Consider the following 19,445-nt stretch of genomic DNA (forward strand, 5'->3'; position numbering starts at 1 on the left):
CCTCTCATTTTCCTTCTTTCCTTCCCTCCTTCTCTTCCTTCTCCTCTTACACAATACTTTATCTAATACCCTTCTTTTCTCCCTCGCTCCCCTTCCTCTCTCTTCCTCTTCCTTTCTTCATCCATCTGCCTTCTCACTCCCTCTTTCCTACACCACCTCTCCACTTTCCTTCTTTCCTGCCTCTCTTCCGGTTCTCTCTCTTTTCTCCTTCTTCCTTCCTTCCCTTCCTTTCTTCTCTTACACAATACTTTATCTAATACCCTTCTTTTCTCCCTCGCTCCCCTTCCTCTCTCTTCCTCTTCCTTTATTCATCCATCTCTCTTTCTCACTCCCTCTTTTCTACACCATCTCTCACTTTCCTTCTTTCCTTCCCTCCTTCCCTTCCTTCTTCTCTTACACAATACTTTATCTAATATCCTTCCTTTCTCCCTTGCTCCCTTCCTCTCTCTTCCTCTTCCTTTATTCATCCATCTCTCTTTCTCACTCCCTCTTTTCTACACCATCTCTCACTTTCCTTCTTTCCTTCCCTCCTTCCCTTCCTTCTTCTCTTCCACAATACTTTATCTAATATCCTTCCTTTCTCCTTGCTCCCCTTCCTCTCTCTTCCTCTTCCTTTCTTCATCCCTCTCTGTCTTCCCACTCCCTCTTTCCTACACCACCTCTCACTTTCTTCTTTCCTGCCTCTCTCCCGTTCTCTCTCCTTTTCTCCTTCTTACCCTCCCTCCTTCCCTTCCTTCTTCTCTTACACAATACTTTATCTAATACCCTTCCTATCTCCCTTGTTCCCCTTCCTCTTCTTTTCTTCATCCATCTGGAGATGGATCAGAGGGGAGGGGAGAAGGAGAAAGGGAAGTGGATGGGAGGAGAGGAGAAGGAAAGAGAGAAGGGGAGAAGGGGAGAGGGGGGAGGAGAGGAAAAGGGAGGAGACGGAAGTAGAGAGAGAAGGAAAGGGAGGGAGGGAGAAGGAAAGAGACAGAAAGAGATGGACTGCTTTTGTAAAATTGAAAATGTGATGTATTATAAAGGAAAAATATTATATATATATATATATATATATATATATATATATATATATATATATATATATATATATATATATATATATATATATATATATATATATATATATATATATTATATATATATATATATATATATATTATATATATATATATATATATATATATATTATATATATACAAAAGAATCCCCCCTCCCCACAAAAGCCAGCTAGGGATAGGAGAGAACCCTCCACCACCACCCCCTGGAAGAGGGGAAGGGTCCTTAATATTAAGAAGAAACTTGCAAGACCACCCCCCCCCTCTTGAAACAGAGAAGGGAGATGACAGGCAGATGGGAGATGTCAATCAAGAAAGAAGTGACTTTTTCTCAGCAACATCCATTGAGGGAGTGTCTGGCTGGGATCGATAGCTCCACAGTGCCACCTGGTGGCTACCCAGCCAAAGGGCATCGAAAGTGATTTTATCCTTTTACTGTTATTATTATTAATTATTATTATTTAAGGGGAAATGCGAATACAGCGTCCTTCCCTTACAGTCATTCCGTCAATGATAGTTCAAACTTACAACGGTACAGGTGGTCCTTGACTTACAACGGTCCCTTTAGTGGCCATTCAAAGCTACAATGGCTCTAAAAACGTGACTTATGACCAACTTTCACACTTATGACCATTGCAGCATCCCCATGGTCACGTGGTCAAAATTCACACACTTGGCGCCTGACTCGTACTTATGACGGTCGCTGTGCCCCATGGTCACGTGATCCCCTTTAGTGACCTTCTCACAAACCAAGTCCACAGGGAAGCGTGAGTCACTTAACGACCATGTTACTAACCGAATGACTGGAGTGATTCACTTAACAAACATGGCAAAGAAGTCGTAAAATGGGGCAAGACTCATTGAACCAATGTTAACCCTTACCAACAGAAATTTTGGGCTCAATTGTCGAGAGCTACCTGTACTGAAAAAAGTGACAACCAGTCCTCGCACTTATGACCATTTGCAGCATTCCCATGACCGCATCATCACATCAAAGCTTTCCCTTCTTTTCTGCTCCTGGCATTGTCTTGGAAGGTAGACTGCACCAGTTGATGGAGGTTTCCCTCAAATAGGAAGAGGAAAAAAGTACTTGTATACAGGCTGCCCTCCACTTACGACCACAATCGAGCCCAAAATTGATGTTACTAAGCGAGGGACTTATTTAAGTGTCCCCATTTTACGACCTTTCTTGCCACAGTTCTTAAGTGCATCGCTGCAATGATTCAGTTAGTAACCTGGTTGTTAAATGAGCCTGCCTTCCCCGTTGACTTGGCTTGTCAGAAGCTTGCAAAAGGGGACCGATCTCGTGACCCCGGGATGTTGCAACCGTCATAAACCGCCAGTCAGTTTCCAAGCATCCGAATGCAATCACGTGACCCCCGGGGATGCTGCAACGGTCATAAATCAAGGACCCCTTGTATAAGGGAAGAAGGAAGGGGAAGGAGAGGAGGAAGGAAGGAAGTAGAGAAGGGAGAGAGGGTGAAAAGAAAGAGGTAAGGAGAGGAGGATGGAAAGCAGAGAAAGAGAGGAGAGAGGGTAGAAAGGGGAAGAGGAAGAGCAGGAGTAGGAGAAAGGTACGGGAAGAAGGAAGGGGAAGGAGAGCAGGAAGGAGGAAAGTAAAGAAGGGAGGGAGGGAGAAAGGGAAAGAAAGGAAGATGGAAGGGAGAGAAAAGGAAGGAGAGAGGGTAGGAAGGGAAAGAGGAATAGCAGGAGCAAAGGAGAGGTAAGGGAAGAAGGAAGGGGAAGGAGAGGAGGAAGGAAGAAAGAGAAGGGAGAGAGGGTGACAAGAAAGAGGTAAGGAGAGGAGGGATGGAAGGAGAGAAAGAGGAGGAGAGAGGGTAGAAAGGGGATGAGGAAGAGCAGGAGTAGGAGAAAGGTACAGGAAGAAGGAAGGGAAAGGAGAGCAGGAAGGAAGAAAATAGAGAAGGGAGGGAGGGAGAAAAGAAAGGGAAAATAAGGTGGTGTTATAACAGGAGGAAGGGATGGTAAACAAAGCAACCCATACTGTATATTATAACCTATTAAATGAAATAATAAATGTATAAGAATGATAAATGTTAAAACACTTGTAACCAACGACATGCTGTATGTGATGATGGGTTTTTGTGTGTGTGTCTGTGTGTGTTTGTGTGTTTTCTGTTTTTTTTTTGTTTTTTTACTGTTGTGGGTATGTGTTGTCTATGTAACAAAAATATACAAAAATTATTCAAAAAAAAAGGACTCCTTGTATATAACCAGTGCAAAACCAACGAACATTTCCTGATTAAACTCTGAAAGGTAAGGAAAGTTGGGCTAATTTCCTTTCGATCTCAACTTTAAAGGAGAAAGAGATTATTTATGTTTGGCTGGCAAGATATTAACCAGATCTTCCTTTTGGGAGAAAGGCCTTAAGACATGTTGTGACGTCTGAAGAAAAGTAAATCGGGGGGGGGGGGAAGAGAATCAATAATTTAGCACATTCCCCCCAAACAGGTTGGTTGGTCCCTTGAGTAATCTGTCTTAATAGTTGCTCGTGGAGATGATAAGTGATGAATAATTTAGCTCCAACGCGCACACTCTCTCCGGCACTTCAACCGCTGTAATTAAAGAATGTGAAACTTCGTTTGTTATACAAAATTATTGCTGAATTATTCAGATCCTGAGTAATTACTAAAACGGCGCAGGATTTGCAGGCGGCGGGGGGGGAGGTAGGGAAAACGGGGGCCCTCTGGAGGCATCACCTGCGAGGAACTGGCAGGAAACACAATTGTGTTTGTGACCTCACAATTGGAGATGTTGCTGGTGTTATGTGGGAGGTTTTCTTTAAAAAAAAAAAAATCATCCACATTTTTTTAAAAAAGCACACTAACATGTGACAGTGAAATAAACTTTGCAAAACTATTCCAGGAGGTTATCAACAGTTATCTACATGCGCCAGGGGTGGGAAGTGTCTGATATAAAGGCGATGGTGTTATTAATATTATTAATATTAAGCCACGCATGGTGCAAATTAAATTAAAGGTTGAGATTACCATCGTGTGCCTTGTGTCCTGGGAGTAAATTTCACTGAACGTGGCAGGATAATGTTGGTGATGGGATTGTTACTTTTACTGCAGTCTTTCTCAACCTTGGCAAATTTTAAGCTGGGTGGACTTCAACTCCCAGAATTCCCCAGTCAGCATGCTTTAAGAGGAATGGATTTCAACTCCCAGAATTCCCCAGTCAGAATGCTTTAAGATGGGTGGACTTCAACTCCCAGAATTCCCCAGTCAGAATGCTTTAAGATGGGTGGACTTCAACTCCCAGAATTCCCCAGTCGGCATGATTTAAGATGGGTGGACTTCAACTCCCAGAATCCCCCAGCCAGCATAGGGAAGAACAACAGAGCATAGTTTATTCCAGCTCTTGATATATTTTGCCATGGGAAAAGTAAGGTTTTCAAGTAAATCGATACAGGTAGTCCTCAATTTACAACTAATTGCTTAGTGATTGAAGTTACGACGGACCCCCCCCCCAAAAGATAATTATAACCTGGATTTGAAATTCTTACAACCAGATCCCCCTGTAGTTATTTTTCGTACTCAGCAACTGGCCTGCATTTACACATCTTTGCAGTATCCTATGATCATATGAACGTGATTTATGATTTATTTTTTCTGATTTCTGGCATTATTTCTTCTTCTTCTTCTTCTTCTTCTTCTTCTTCTTCTTCTTCTTCTTCTTCTTCTTCTTCTTCTTCTTCTTCTTCTTCTACCACTACTACTACTACTACTACTACTACTACTACTACTACTACTACTACTTCTACTTCCTCCTCCTCCTCCTCCTCCTCCTCCTCCTCCTCCTCCTCCTCCTCCTCCTCCTCCTCCTCCTCCTCCTCCATCATCATAATCCTTGCCGGGTGGAGTCTGGGCAACTGAATGGAGCTAGAAGAGTATTTCCTGGCCAGATGCCCTTTGGGTCGCCAGTACGGAGTTTTGTTTCGGGGGATTTATTCTCATCCTGCCCAGAGAGAGGAATATCCGCCTCTACCTAGGATCGAACTCACAAGCCTCCTGACTGCGAGGCGACAACTGCACCTCTATGCCACCATACCACTCCCGGCATTTACTTCTCAGTCCCCCCCCCCCCAAAAAAAACCATTATGGGAATGGGTTCACTCAACAACCACCTCAAACAAGGTCGTAAAATCAGTTGCAGACTCACACAAGGATCTCCTTAACAGCTGATATAACTGAAGAACCCGGCGCCGTTACGGTCGTAAGTCGAGGACTCCCTGAAAACAACCTGATGGGGGGAGGGGAAGCTGGAGAAACAACAATTTCAATAAAAGAAAGAAAAAGGAAGGAAGGAAGCTGTCAAAGAATATGATAAAAATTACCATACCGATAAGCATAAAAGCAATAAAATCTTATCATGGTAATCTAAGCAAGGAGCGTATAATAAACAGTCAGATCAAATTGATCCGTTCCTTAATGCTGACATGTTTTCTCCCCAAAAGCTCTCTAAAAGATTTAAGGCCATCAATCACTCCTGCTCGACACACAGACAGTTTTTAAGTGCTTTCCGGAGAGGCTCTTAGGCCGGCGCTGGGAGAAGACAGACAACAGGCACCCGGGATCTACGCGGAGCCTCCCTGGACAGGGACTGTCTACCTTACAATACCCAAATGCCCCAAACCAACGGGGAAAAGCAATGGAGCCGCGGAGTGGAAAGGAATTTTTTTTCTTCTGATCGGATGTGCTGTCAAATGGCGGAAACAGAGGACAGGTAGTCTCTGATGTATGACTGTCATTGAGCCCAGTCGTTAAGTGAGTCATCACATCACCGACCTCTTTTTTTTTTTTTGCAGCGGCCAATAAGGAAATCCTCAGTCGTTAAGCGAACCCAAGGTGGTGGAGACGGGAAGTGAATGCCGGTTACTGGAAAAGCCCACTCCTCTGAAAAATTGATGGCTGGGGGATTCTGGGAGATGAAGTCCACCCAATTTAAATCACGTTGACTGGGGAATTCTGGGAGTTGAAGTCCACCCATCTTAAAACATCCAACTGGGGGATTATGGGAGTTAAAATCCACCCAATTTAAAGCACACTAGCTGGGGGATTATGGGAGTTGAAGTCCACCCAATTTAAATCATGTTGACTGGGGAATTCTGGGAGTTGAAGTCCATCTTAAAACATCCAACTGGGGGATTATGGGAGTTAAAATCCACCCAATTTAAAGCACACTGGCTGGGGGATTCTGGGAGTTGAAGTCCACCCAATTTAAATCATGTTGAGTGGGGGATTATGGGAGTTGAAGTCCATCCATCTTTAAACATCCAACTGGGGGATTCTGGGAGTTGAAGTCCACCCAATTTAAATCATGTTGACTGGGGGATTCTGGGAGTTGAAGTTCATCCATCTTAAGGTTGAGAACCCTGTGGATAAGTCTCCTCCACCCACATCCACCCCCGTCCACCCCATCCTCTTTCCTTTGTCTTCAACACTGGTGGGTCTACTACCCAACTCTCTCTCCACCCTATTCCTTTGAGGAAGACTTCACCCTGCCACAAAACCTCCTCCAGAAACGCCTTGGCCTTCAAGAAACCACGCAAAGCACGTTGTTGGCTGATTGTACCCATCGCACGTGGGTGCAATCCCGAGGAACTTCTCCTCTGACCTCTTTGTTGGTTTTGGCCCGATTGGGAGAGGTCCACCAGGACAGGAAGAAGGCCCAAACTAGGGGATTTGGCCTGACGTCTAAACCTTCTGGAGATATTTCCTCAACTTCCTGCCCAAGGTCTCTCTCTCCCCACCGTCCGTTTTTCCACCCCGAAGGTTGCGTCCACTTGGTGCTTCCTGTCAAGAACCCACCCACCTTGCTTATCTCCCTCCCCCTCTTCCTTCTCCCTCCCCCCTCCCCAATCTTATCTATCAAGACCAGATGCCACCTCCGAAGACTCTTGGTCACAGACTTCAGGAGAAGCCACCGAGCTTGGCGTAGACATCATGGGTAACTGCGTTCACACAGTGAGTTTTTCCCAAGGGGTTTGACATGTTTTTTTGGGGGGAGGGCCTGGGAGGAAGAAGGGGGGGTACTACTCTACTGGTGAAGATGGTCAGGACTGGCGCAAGATTCCCACAATTCATGTAACTGACAACCTTGATCCATTTACAAGGATTGTAGCCTATCAGGGCTATCTTAATGCAGGGGCCTGAAGGGGACTTGCCTGGGGTCCCACGAGCATTAGGGACCCCCCTCCCTACTAATCTGTGTGTGTTAACCCTTCAATGCCCTGATATCGTACAAACATAGCAATAGGTTTATTACATTTCACAGCATTTTTTAGATTAATACTAACACACAAGTATTGGGTTTTATTTTGTCGATGATTTACATGTTTATCCCTGTGAGTAGTTTCTCGTAGGGGCCCCCAGGGGTCCGCTTTGCCCGGGGCCCATAATGTGGTTAAGGCAGCCCTGGGTTGTCTGATCCCCCTTTCCAGGCCTGCAAAGTCAGTGGGGGGGAGCCAGATTTGCTTAACAACTCCAGTGGTTCGCTTAACGACCCCAGCCAAAAAGTAGTTAAATCAGGGGGCGACTACTTAACGACGGAAGTTCTGGTCTCATTTGTCGTCGGAATTCAGGGTTCAAATCCTGTCTTGGCCGGGGGAAATCCATTGGTGCTTTTAGCTATTTGCAGTTTATCTCTTTGTCTCTCTCTCTCCTTCTCTCACTTTTTTCCTTTCTCTCCCTACCTCTTTCCTTCTCTCTGTCTTTCTCTCACTCGCTTCCTCTTCCCCTCTTTCCTTCTCTCTCCTCTCTCCCTCTCTCTCCTTCCTTCTCTTTCTCTCCCTTCTTCACTCTCTCTCCTTCCCACTCTCTCTCCTTCCCACTCTCCCTCTTTTTCTCTCTCCTTCCCTGTCTCCCTCTTTCTCTCTCTCCTTCCCTCTCTCCCTCTTTCTCTCTCTCCTTTCCTGTCTAGAGCCAAGGTGGCGCAGTGGTTAAATGCAGCACTGCAGGCTACTGCTAGATCAGCAGGTCAGCGGTTCAAATCTCACCGGCTCAGGGTTGACTCAGCCTTCCATCCTTCCGAGGTGGGTAAAATGAGGACCCAGATTGTTGGGGGCAATATGCTGACTCTCTGTAAACTGCTTAGAGAGGCCTGAAAGGCCTATGAAGCAGTATATAAGTCTACTGCTATTGCTATTGTCTCCCTCTTTCTCTCTCCTTCACTCTCTCTCCTTCACTCTCTCTCCCCTCTCTTTCCCTCTCTCTCTCCTTCTGTCTCTCCCTCTTTCTCTCTCTCTTTCTGTCTCTCCCTCTCTCTCTCCTTTCCTTTCCCTTTCTCTCTCCTTCACTCTCTCTCCCATCTCCTTTCCTCTCTCTCTCCTTTTGTCTCTCCCTCTTTCTCTCTCTCCTTTCCTCTCTCTTTCTTTCTCTCTCCTTCACACTCTCTCCTTCACACTCTCTCCTTCCGTCTCTCCCTCTTTCTCTCTCCTTCACTCTCTCCCTTTCCCTCTCCTTCACTCTCTTTATTTCCCCCTTCTCCTTCCCTCTTTTTATTTCCCCCTCTCCTTCCCTCTCTCTCTCTCTCTCTATCCATATGTGAGTGCGGGGTTTGCTTAGACAGAAAAAGAAAAATGAGTTCTGAACCTTTTCAAAAGTCAAATTCCACAGTTACCCTCAAACATCCAGTAAATTCATTTACGTTTGGATCTCTTCTTTCAAATCTTGACATTAACCTTTCTGGCGCAGAAATCAGCTCACAAAATAATCACGAAAAGGAGGCAAAATTTCTTTCTCCGGAGTCCCCTGACCTTCCCCGGCAGGCAATAAAAATGAAAGAATTATGCGACTTGATACAAGGCAGGTATATCTGCCCTTAATTGCAGCGGACTTTCAGAATATATATATATATATATAGATTTTTCCAAATCGGGATTTAAATGGAAATGTTACACTGTGAGGAGCTGAGAGAAAGAAAAGTCCAAAAAAAAATCTTCCAGAAATAACATTATTGATGTACAGTAACAACCACAACTATTTATTTATTTATTTATTAGACTTATATACCACTTCATAGGGCTTTCAGCCCTCTCTAAGTGGTTTACAATTGTTTTTTAGCAAATTGAGTCAGCAACTTGGCCCCACAGTCATTTCACCCACCTCGGAAGGATGGAAGGCTGAGTCAACCTTGAGCCGGTGAGATTTGAACCGCTGCAGATCACAGTCAGCTGAAGTGGCCTGCAGTGCTGCACCCTAACCACTGCGCCACCTCGGCTCTTACTGGGTACACGGGGACTTACAACAGTCGCTATGCGATCCGTTGTAAGTCAAGGGCTGTCTGCAAACAGTCCCTTAATTTGCACAAATGAACATTCTTGTTTTACTTTGGCTGAAGAAGAGGCTTGGATTTTGCCAAAGCATTAGGAGAGGCGGTTTCAGGGTGTGCAAATGGGTGTGCAAAAATCTAGTGCAAACAGATTTCTGCTCCCAGGCAAGAGGGAAATCTCAGTAGTATATAACTTTTGGCCAGGTGGAAAGGTTAGGAAATATATGTCTCTAGCTAGCCATAGGTTTTGGGTTTTTTATCTTGGTAGAACCTCCGTGTCCAGGAGCAGTTTACTTAGAGTATCATTTACTAGGAGATGAAACATCAAGAGAAGCTGGCATCTGGGCAGATTGGTATGAAAGGGAGACGCTGAGCTAAGGGGAGTTTCAGTCTAGCTCTGAATGCCTTATCTACGCCTGATCCTCTTCGGATGTTATCGTAAAGCTGTTTATTATTTTATGCCGCGTTCTATATTTTACTGTTTTTATTAGGTTCGCAATTTAGCAATTTTATTGTGTTTTAATGATGTTCCTCCTTGGGAAAGCAGCTTGAGATCTTTTTAAATTAAAAGATGGGGTGGAAATCTATTTGCCAAGGAGTAAGGAGGGAGGGAGGGAGATGGGAGGGAGGGAGGGAAGGAGAGAAGGTGACAGGAACCCTGACAGAAGGAAGTAAGTTGGGAGATAGGAAGGAAAGAAAGAAGGAAGGAGGGAGGGAGGAAGGGAAGAGAAAGGGAGGGAGGAAAGAAAGAAAGAAAGAAAGAAAGAAAGAAAGAAAGAAAGAAAGAAGTTGGGAGACAGGAAGGAAGGAAGGAAGGAAGGAAGGAAGGAAGGAAGGAAGGAAGTTGGGAGACAGGGAGGGAAGGAAGGAAGGAAAGAAATTGGGAGACAGGGACATAAGGAAGGAAAGAAGGAAGGAAAGAAAGAAATTGGGAGACAGGGAGGGAAGGAAGGAAGGAAAGAAAGAAAGAAATTGGGAGACAGGGACGGAAGGAAGGAAAGAAGGAAGGAAGGAAAGAAAGAAATTGGGAGACAGGGAGGGAAGGAAGGAAAGAAAGAAAGAAAGAAGGAAAGAAAGAAGTTGGGAGACAGGGAGGGAAGGAAGGAAGGAAAGAAAGAAATTGGGAGACAGGGACGGAAGGAAGGAAAGAAGGAAGGAAAGAAAGAAATTGGGAGACAGGGAGGAAAGGAAGGAAGGAAGGAAAGAAGGAAAGAAAGAAGTTGGGAGACAGGGAAAGAAGGAAAGAAGGAAGGGAGGGAGGAAGGAAGGAAAGAAATTGGGAGACAGGGAAAGAAGGATTTTTAGAAGAAGTTGGCATCTCTGCTTCGTTAAACCAGGGTGGGGGAGAAATTGCCTGTTGCACGACGTCTTTTTCTAATCCCAGCCTGCGATTTTATCATCGTCACCTAAAGGAAGAGACTGAGAAATGGCCTCATCTGCTTCCACGCAGGGCGAAGCGGCAGCCAGAGGGAAGGAGGAGGAGTCAGCGGGTAAAACCTCTCCCTCTCGCGCTCTGAGCGAGGTTTTGCTGTGAGAAGGGCTGTATCTCCTGCACACAGACACACAACAGACACACCAAAAGCGGCACCCTTTGGCCACCCACCTTCAGGCTGGCAGAAGGAAACCTCGACCGGCTGGAATGAAAAAAACAAACTCTGATTGCCCCATCAGACTCAAAGGCTCCTTTCTTTCTTTCTTTCTTTCTTCTTTCTTTCTTTCTTTCTTTCTTTCTTTCTTTCTTTCTTTCTTCCTCTGTCTTCTCCTTCTCCTCTTTTCCTCTTCTTTCTTCTTTTTCTTTCTCCTTTCTCTTCTTTCTCATTCTCCTTCTTCTTTCTTCTCTTTCTCCTTTTTTCTCCTCCTCCTCCTTTTTTCTTCTTCTTTCTTCTCCTTCTCTTCTCCTTCTCCTTCCTCTTTATCACCTCCTCATTCTCTTCTTCTTTTCTCTTTCTCCTTTCTTTCTCCTCCTTCTCTTTCTCCTTCTCTTCTCCTTTTCCTCCTTCTCTTCTTCTCCTTCTCCTCCTCTTCCTCCTTTTTCCTCCTCTGTCTCCTTCTCTTCTCCTTTTCACCTTCTCCACCTCTTCCAACTTTTCCTCCTCCTTTTTTCCTCCTCTTTCTCCTTCTCTTCTCCTTTTCACCTTCTCCACCTCTTCCAACTTTTCCTCCTCCTTTTTTCCTCCTCTTTCTCCTTCTCTTCTCCTTCTAACATCCCCTTTGGGGCAGCGCAGCAGCCTCCGAGAAGTCGGTTTCTCCCCACTGCTGTTTGGAGAGCTGCCCACATCCCTCCCCGATAATAAATCCCTTTAAAGAAAGGCTAAGGTGGGAGATAAATTTCCATTAATTCCAGAGAGTGGCACCCCTAGCAAGGGAGGCATAAAGTTATCAAAGGGAGCGTCTGGGAGGGGAAACGCATTTGCACGCCAAGCGAGTGTGCCCTTCAGTCCTTCTTTATTTCCCCTTCTTTCTGAGCCAAATGGATCCTCCGCTCTTTGAAATCTTAAACACAAACACCTGTCAATCCTCCTGCAGCTTTGCCACCAAGCAATCTGCAAAAACTCCCCCAGGCCCCATATTCCCCCCCCCACAGACACACACACCAGATTTTGCCCAAAGACAGATATACATCTCCCATGCGTTACCCTTCCGATGTTCCCAGCTGTATCATCATCCTAGTAAGACCACATCTGGAACTCTGCAACCAATGTTGGTCATCAGACGGCAAAAAAAAACCCATGTTGAGACCTTTTTTGGGGGGGAGGGAAGTGCAATAGCAATAGCAATAGCAGTTAGACTTATATACCGCTTCATAGGGCTTTTCAGCCCTCTCTAAGCGGTTTACAGAGTCAGCATATCACCCCCACAGTCTGGGTCCTCATTTCACCCACCTCGGAAGGATGGAAGGCTGAGTCAACCTTGAGCCGGTGAGATTAGAACCGCTGAACTGCAGATCACAGTCAGCTGAAGTGGCCTGCAGTACTGCACCCTAACCACTGCGCCACCTCGGCTCTTCCAAGTGCAGAGAAGAGCAACGAGGATGTGGCCTTATAAATGTGATATTAACCCTTCACGTCATCTTGATTCTATCCCTCTGTTTTGATGCAGCCTAGAATTGTGTTGGCTTTTTTGGCACCTGCTGGTGACCTTCCATGGCCCTGAGATATTGGAAGACTGCTATCATGTCTCCCCTGGTCCTTCTTTTCATTCAACTAGACATCCCCAGTTCCTGCAACCGTTCTTCATTATGTTTTAGCCTCCAGTCCCCTAATCCTCTTTGTTGCTCTTCTCTGCACTCTTTCCAAAGTCTCAATGTCTTTTATACATTGCACCGACTAGATGTAAATATTCCAAGTGTGGCCTTCCCAAGGCCTTATAAAGTGGTATTAACCCTTCACGTGATCTTGATTCTATCTACCCCTCTGTTGATGCAACCTAGAACTGTGTTGGCTTTTTTGGCAGCTGCCAAAAAGTTTCATGGCTCCTGCTTACAGGTTTTGTAGTCACACACGGCTTACCCCAACCTCTCTCCTATCAGAAGGAGGGAATCGGATATAATTTCAAACAGGAATGATTAAAGGCCTGGAGACCAGATATTGGAAGAACAACAAAGATGATTCGTGGGCTGGGGACTAAAACATATGAAGAACGGTTGCAGGAACTGGGTAGGTCTAGTTTAATGAAAAGAAGGACGAGGGGAGACATGATAGCAGTCTTCCAATATCTCAGGGGCTGCCCCAAAGAAGATTTGGGAGTCAAGCTATTCTCCATGGCACCTGAAGGTAGAACAAAAAGCAATGCGTGGGAACTAATCAAGGAGAGAAGCAACTTAGAACCGAGGAGAAATTTCCTGACAGAGAGAACAATTAATCAGTGGAACAGAAGTTGCCTCCAGAAGTTGTGAATGCTCCAACACTGGAAGTTTTTAAGAAGAGACTAGACAGTCACATTTGAAATAGTATAGTTTTTTCTCCTTGAGCTGGACTAGAAGACCTCCAAGGTCCCTCCCAGATCTATTCTATTCTATCATCTTTCCTCCCCCTCCTCCTCCTCCTCCTCCTCCTCATCCTCATCCTCATCCTCCTCATCATCTCTCCTTGTTCTCCTTATATCTATCTATCTATCTTTCTTTCTTTCTTTCCTTCCTTCCCTTCTTCTTCTTCTTCTTCTTCTTCTTCTTCTTCTTCTTCTTCTTCTTCTTCTTCCGCATAGGGACTCCTGCTTGGGTGGGGGGTTGGACTAGATGACCTACAAGGTCCCTTCCATCTCTGTTAATCTGAATCTATCTAAGATGATCAAAGGCCTGGAGGCTAAAACATTCGATGAACGGTTGCAGGAAACTGGGCATGGCTGGTCTAGGGAAGAGAAGGACCGGGGAGACATGAGAGCAGACTTCCAATCTTTGAGGGGCTGCCCCAGAGAGGAGGAAGGGGGTCAAGCTATTCTCCAAAGCACCAGATAAGGAAGAATGGATGGAAACTGACCAAGGAGAGATTCAATCTAGAAATGAGGAGGAATTTCCTGACAGGGAGAACCGTCAACCCAGTTTCCTTCGGAAGTTGTGGGAGCTTCATCTCTGGAAGCTTTCAAGAAGAGACTGAACTGGCATCTGGTATAGGGTCTCCTGCTTGGGTGGGGGTGGGGGGGTTTGGACTAGATGACCTCCAAGGTCCCTTCCAACTCTGTTAAACCTGTATAATCCTCCCTATTTCCTTTCGCGTTTTCCATTTACCCCACTCCCCCCCCCATACACACACACCCCTCACCTCTCCATCTTCTCTCTCCCACCCTGCAGGATTTGGGCAACAGCACCGTGTACGATTACACAACCCTCCCTGACCTCTGGCAGCTGATGGACAACGTCACCGAGAACGAAACGGAGGAATCCGGCGACTGGTACGAAAACTTTGTCGAGCCCTGCCAGTTCACCTTTTGCTCCAATTTCGTTGGTACGATCCCGGTTTTCCTAGGAATCACCTGCCTCCTGGGGATTGTAGGCAACGTGGCGCTCGGCGTTGCCCTGGCCAAATGCCCTCGGTTTTGGGATCGGTGCCAGCCGGGCAAGGTGGAGCTGGCCCTGCTCACCATCGGAGGGCTCATCTTCGCTTCCACTCTGCCGTTTTTCGCCCTGGGCATCCGCTGGAGGTGGGCCTTCGAAGACCGGGTCTGCCAAGCCATCCATGGACTCAAATTCGGCAGCCTCTTCGCCGGGGGTTTGCTGGCGGCTGGCACCGCTTGCCGAAATCCCTGGGGTCCCCCCAAGCAGCTTCTGCCCGCCCTGCTGTGGACCATGGGCTTTGTCTGCGCCATCCCGGCCGCGCTGGTGAGCAGCTCCGATGGGCTTTGCATCCCGCTTCGTCTCGCCGAGCTTCACGCCTGGTCCTTCGTCCACACGACCTTCTGCCTGGTGATTCTGGCCCTTCTCCCCGTCATCGTGGTCTCAGCCACGGCGTGTCTCGCGGGGTGTGGGAAGAGGGGGCGGCCCCGTTGGAACATCAGCTGGGTTTTCTATCTCTTTTGGGCTCCCTACGGAGTGGCGGTGTTTGTGGAGATGTTTCAGAAGGAAATGTTCTTCTCCCAAAGTTGCCGCTTCCTGGATCATCTCAACTCCTTCCTGCGCCTGTCGGAAGGATGGGGAATGCTCCACTGTTACCTGAGCCCCTTCCTCATTTTGGGGTTGGGCTTTTACCGCCGAAAGACAGCCTAAATCAGTGGGGGCAAATCCTTTTTGTCGTCCCGCGTTTCACAGCACCCATAATGCAATGCATGCCTGACCCACACACCTATTCAAACTGCCCCCCACTGCCCCAGTGGTGGGTTTCAAAAATGTTTAGAACCTCTTCTGTAGGTGTGGCCTGCTTTGTGGGAGTGGCTTGCCGGCCATGTGACTGGGTGGGAGTGGCTTGATGGCCATGTGACTGGGTGGGAGTGGCTTGCCAGCCACGTGACTGGGTGGGAGTGGCTTGCCAGCCACGTGACTGGGTGGGAGTGGCTTGCTGCCCGTGTGACGGGGTGGGAGTGGCTTGCTGCCCGTGTGACTGGGTGGGCGTGGCCAACTTGTAAAATGTCATGAAACTCACTTAACAACGCTCCTGCTTAGCAACCAAAATGTTGGCTCAGGAACTCTGGCATTGAAGTCTTCAAGTCTTTTTTTTTAGCAGATTGTTTTATTATTTTTCCCCTTCTACAACACCTTACAGTCATTATATCGACATTGTTATGTCATCCTACCTGTACATGTATATAATATTTCGCTTCTATGTTTACACACCTTTATACACAGTTATATATATATATATATATATATATATATATATATATATATATATATATATATATATATATATATATATATATATATATATATATATATTGTTTTTTTTGGCTTCATTAATTTTATTCTTGTTTTGCAGCCATTTGTACCAATTGTTCCAAATTTCATAATATTCCGACTCTTCTTTATCTTTTAATTTCAGTGTTAATTTGTCCATCTCTGCACAATCCAAAGTTTTTTTTATCACTAATTCGTCCGAGGGGGTGAAGCATGCAAGTCTTAAAGCTGTCAAGTTACAAGACCCTGGTACCCCTAACCCTTCAGAAAAAATACCCCAGGGGTGTTCAAACTTGACAGCTTTAAGACTTGTGGACTTCAACTCCCAGAATTCCTCCTCCAGTCATGTTGGCTCAGAAACTCTGGCATTGAAGTGTGCAAGTCTTAAAGCTGTTAAGTTACAAGACTCTTGAACCCTAACCCTTTAGGAAAAAAAACCCAGGGGAGTTCAAACTTGAAAGCTTTAAGACTTGTGGACTTCAACTCCCAGAATTCCTCCTCCAGTCATGTTGGCTCAGGAACTTTGGCATTGAAGCACGCAAGTCTTAAAGCTGTCAAGTTACAAGACTCTTGCACGCTAACCCTTTAGGAAAAAAAAATCCCCAAGGGAGTTCAAACTTGAAAGCTTTAAGACTTGTGGACTTCAACTCCCAGAATTCCTCCTCCAGTCATGTTGGCTCAGGAACTCTGGCATTGAAGTGTGCAAGTCTTAAAGCTGTCAAGTTACAGGACTCTTGCACTCTAACCCTTTAGGGAAAAAAAACCCCAGGGGTGTTCAAACTTGAAAGCTTTAAGACTTGTGGACTTCAACTCCCAGAATTCCTCCTCTCGCTCTTCATCTTAATGATGTGCGGACAGGCGGGGGGGGAGGGAGCTGGAACCGGTTCTAAACGGCACGCTAGATTTGTGGAACTTCTTCTATAGAAGAGCTTTGTCTTCAACACTGTACCAGCCCCCTAATCATCTTTGTTGCTCTTCCAATATCTGGTCTCCAGGCTTTTAGTCATTCCTGTTTGAAATTATATCCGATTCCCTCCTTCTGATAGGGGAGAGGTTGGGGTAAGCCGTGTGTGACTACAAAACCTATAAGCAGGAGCCATGAAACTTTTTGGCAGCTGCCAAAAAAGCCAACACAGTTCTAGGTTGCATCAACAGAGGGGTAGATAGAATCAAGATCACGTGAAGGGTTAATACCACTTTATAAGGCCTTGGGAAGGCCACACTTGGAATATTTGCATCTAGTCGGTGAAATGTATAAAAGACATTGAGACTTTGGAAAGAGTGCAGAGAAGAGCAACAAAGAGGATTAGGGGACTGGAGGCTAAAACATATGAAGAACGGTTGCAGGAACTGGGCATGTCTAGTTTAATGAAAAGAAGGACTAAGGGAGACATGATAGCAGTCCTCCAATATCTCAGGGGCTGCCACAAAGAAGAAGGAGTCAAGCTATTCCCCAAAGCACCTGAGGGCAGGACAAGAAGCAATGGGTGGAAACTAATCAAGGAGAGAAGCAACTTAGAACTAAGAGGAAATTTCCTCTCAGTGAGAACAATTGATCAATGGAACAACTTGCCTCCTGAAGTTGTGACTGCTCCAACCCTGGACGTTTTTAAGAAGAGATTGGATAACCATTTGTCTGAAGTGGTGTAGGGTTTCCTGCCTAAGCAGGGGGTCGGACTAGAAGACCTCCAAGGTCCCTTCCAACTGTGTTATTCTAGGTCATTGCAAATTTGATGTTTCTGACAAGTGGAATGCTTGTTATGACAAGTGGAATAATTAGGAAAGCTCCTTTCTTTCCCTCTGAACTTCTAAACTTCCAGCCTTGGATCCTTCCAAGAAAGGAAATCGGGATGTGCCTCACTCTGCCCGAAAACACTTGTTTAAACTAACAAGTGATTAAATTTGACTTTTGGGAAGCAACAGATTGCAAGATGCCAAAATAAACACGCCAGTTTCGGGCAGAGTGAAGCATCTGGAAACCTTTGTTAACCAAGGGGGTCTCTCTCTCTCTCTCTCTCTCTCACACACACACACACACACACACAGACACACACACACACACACAAATCTCTGTTTCTGGGAAGAGTTAAACCCAGAGTTGATTATGACTTCCTTCCAAGACAATTGTAGGGAAATCAAAACAATCCATACTTTGAAAAAAATAATAACAGAGCTGACCTTCTCATTTAAAGTTTAGCAGTGTTCTAATATTTGAGAGGCTGCCATAAAGAGGGGGGGTGGGGTGGTTCAACTCATTTTCCAAAGCACCCGAAGGCAGGACAAGAAAGGATGGATGGAAACTTAATCAGGGAGAGAAGAAATTTGGGATTAAGGAGAAACTTCCTAAGAAGGAGAACAATGAACCAGTGGAACTGCTTGCCTCCAGAAGTTGTGGGTGCTTTATCAGTGGAGGTTTTAAAGAAGAGACTTGGCGGCCACCTGTCTGGAATGGTCTAGGGTCTCCTGCTTGAGCAGGTGGCTGGACTAGATGACCTCCAAGGTCCCTTCCAACTCTGTTATCTTGCTATCCTTCCTTCCTTCCTTCCTTCCTTCCTTCCTTCCTTCCTTCCTTCCCTTCTCCAACAGTGGTGTTTTTTTAAGAGATTGGACTGAAATGGTAGAGGGTCTCCTGCTTGAGCAGGGGGCTGGACTAGAAGACCTCCAAGGTCCCTTCCAACTCTGTTATCTTGCTATCATTCCTTCCTTCCTTCCTTCCTTCCTTCCTTCCTTCCTTCTCTTCCCTTCCCTTCCCTTCCCTTCCTTCCTTTCTCCAACAGTGGTGTTTTTGTAAAAGATTGGACTGAAATGGTATAGGGTCTCCTGCTTGAGCAGGCGGCTGGACTAGAAGACCTCCAAGGTTCCTTCCCTTAAGGGGTCCCTTAAAGTTTCTCAAACTTTAAGACCAGTGGAATTCAACTCACAGAATCCCCCCATCCAGCTTTTGCCAAGATTCCACCCAGAATTGCTTTCGCTAGCGAGATGGGAGGCATATAAAGTCCTCCACTTACAACCACAATTTCCACTGCTGAGCAAGGTAGTCGTTAACTGAGTCACTAAACGAACTGTCGCAATGTCGAGGACTGCCTGTCACTAACTGGCATTGCCAAGGTGAAATCCAATGAAACACACTCCGGAAGAAACCAGCCGCTTCAAATTCCCTAGACATCCCTGCCCTTCCCTCGCTCCTAAAGATGTAACCCCTTTCAAACCAGCCGTTGTGGTTTGCGCTGTTCCTAGGATGGAGGCATCCTTTACCCATCCTGGATAAATGCCTGTCTGTTTTGTGATTCGAGACTCCCTCTTGCTGGCTTTACGCAAGGATAAGAGTTAGAAAGCCATCGGATCGATGATCATCAACTTCTCTCTCTCTCTCTCTCTCTTCTCTCTCTCTCTTCTCTCTCTCTCTCTCTCTCTCTCTCTCTCTCTCTCTCTCACACACACACACACACACACACACACACACACACACACACACACCACACACATTGCAAAGTTGCCTTCCTTCCTAAGCGAGATATTCCTTTGAAGGCGTTCCGACCAGCTGGATTATTAATCTCTTTGTATTAAAAAAAATATATGAGATGCTTTAACCAGGATGGGAGCAGAAAGCAACCCCTCTCTCCGTTCATTCATTCATTCATTCATTCACTCTCCGCAGGCTTTTATTGACTGTTGCTCCATCAACTTAACTGCGCATCAAATTAACCTGCCCTCTTACGATGATTGGAGGGAGGGGAGGGGAGGGGGGGCGGCAGAGCACTTTGTGAGTC

General features: G+C 45.9%; 1 protein-coding gene across 1 annotated transcript; it reads left to right on the plus strand.

Moving 5' to 3' along the window:
* Positions 1 to 14,144: 14,144 nt before the first annotated feature.
* ACKR1 (atypical chemokine receptor 1 (Duffy blood group)) lies at positions 14,145 to 15,294 on the plus strand. The gene has a single exon (XM_014054456.2). It carries the CDS (start codon positions 14,197 to 14,199, stop codon positions 15,049 to 15,051), a length of 855 nt encoding a protein of 284 aa, XP_013909931.2. The 5' UTR covers positions 14,145 to 14,196; the 3' UTR covers positions 15,052 to 15,294.
* The last annotated feature ends 4,151 nt before the right edge of the window (positions 15,295 to 19,445 follow it).

The sequence above is a fragment of the Thamnophis sirtalis genome, unplaced genomic scaffold (genome assembly GCF_051295495.1).
Source record: "Thamnophis sirtalis isolate CommonGarterSnake01/CBP01778 unplaced genomic scaffold, rThaSir2_p1.2 scaffold_2, whole genome shotgun sequence".
In the NCBI taxonomy this organism is placed as follows: domain Eukaryota; kingdom Metazoa; phylum Chordata; class Lepidosauria; order Squamata; family Natricidae; genus Thamnophis; species Thamnophis sirtalis.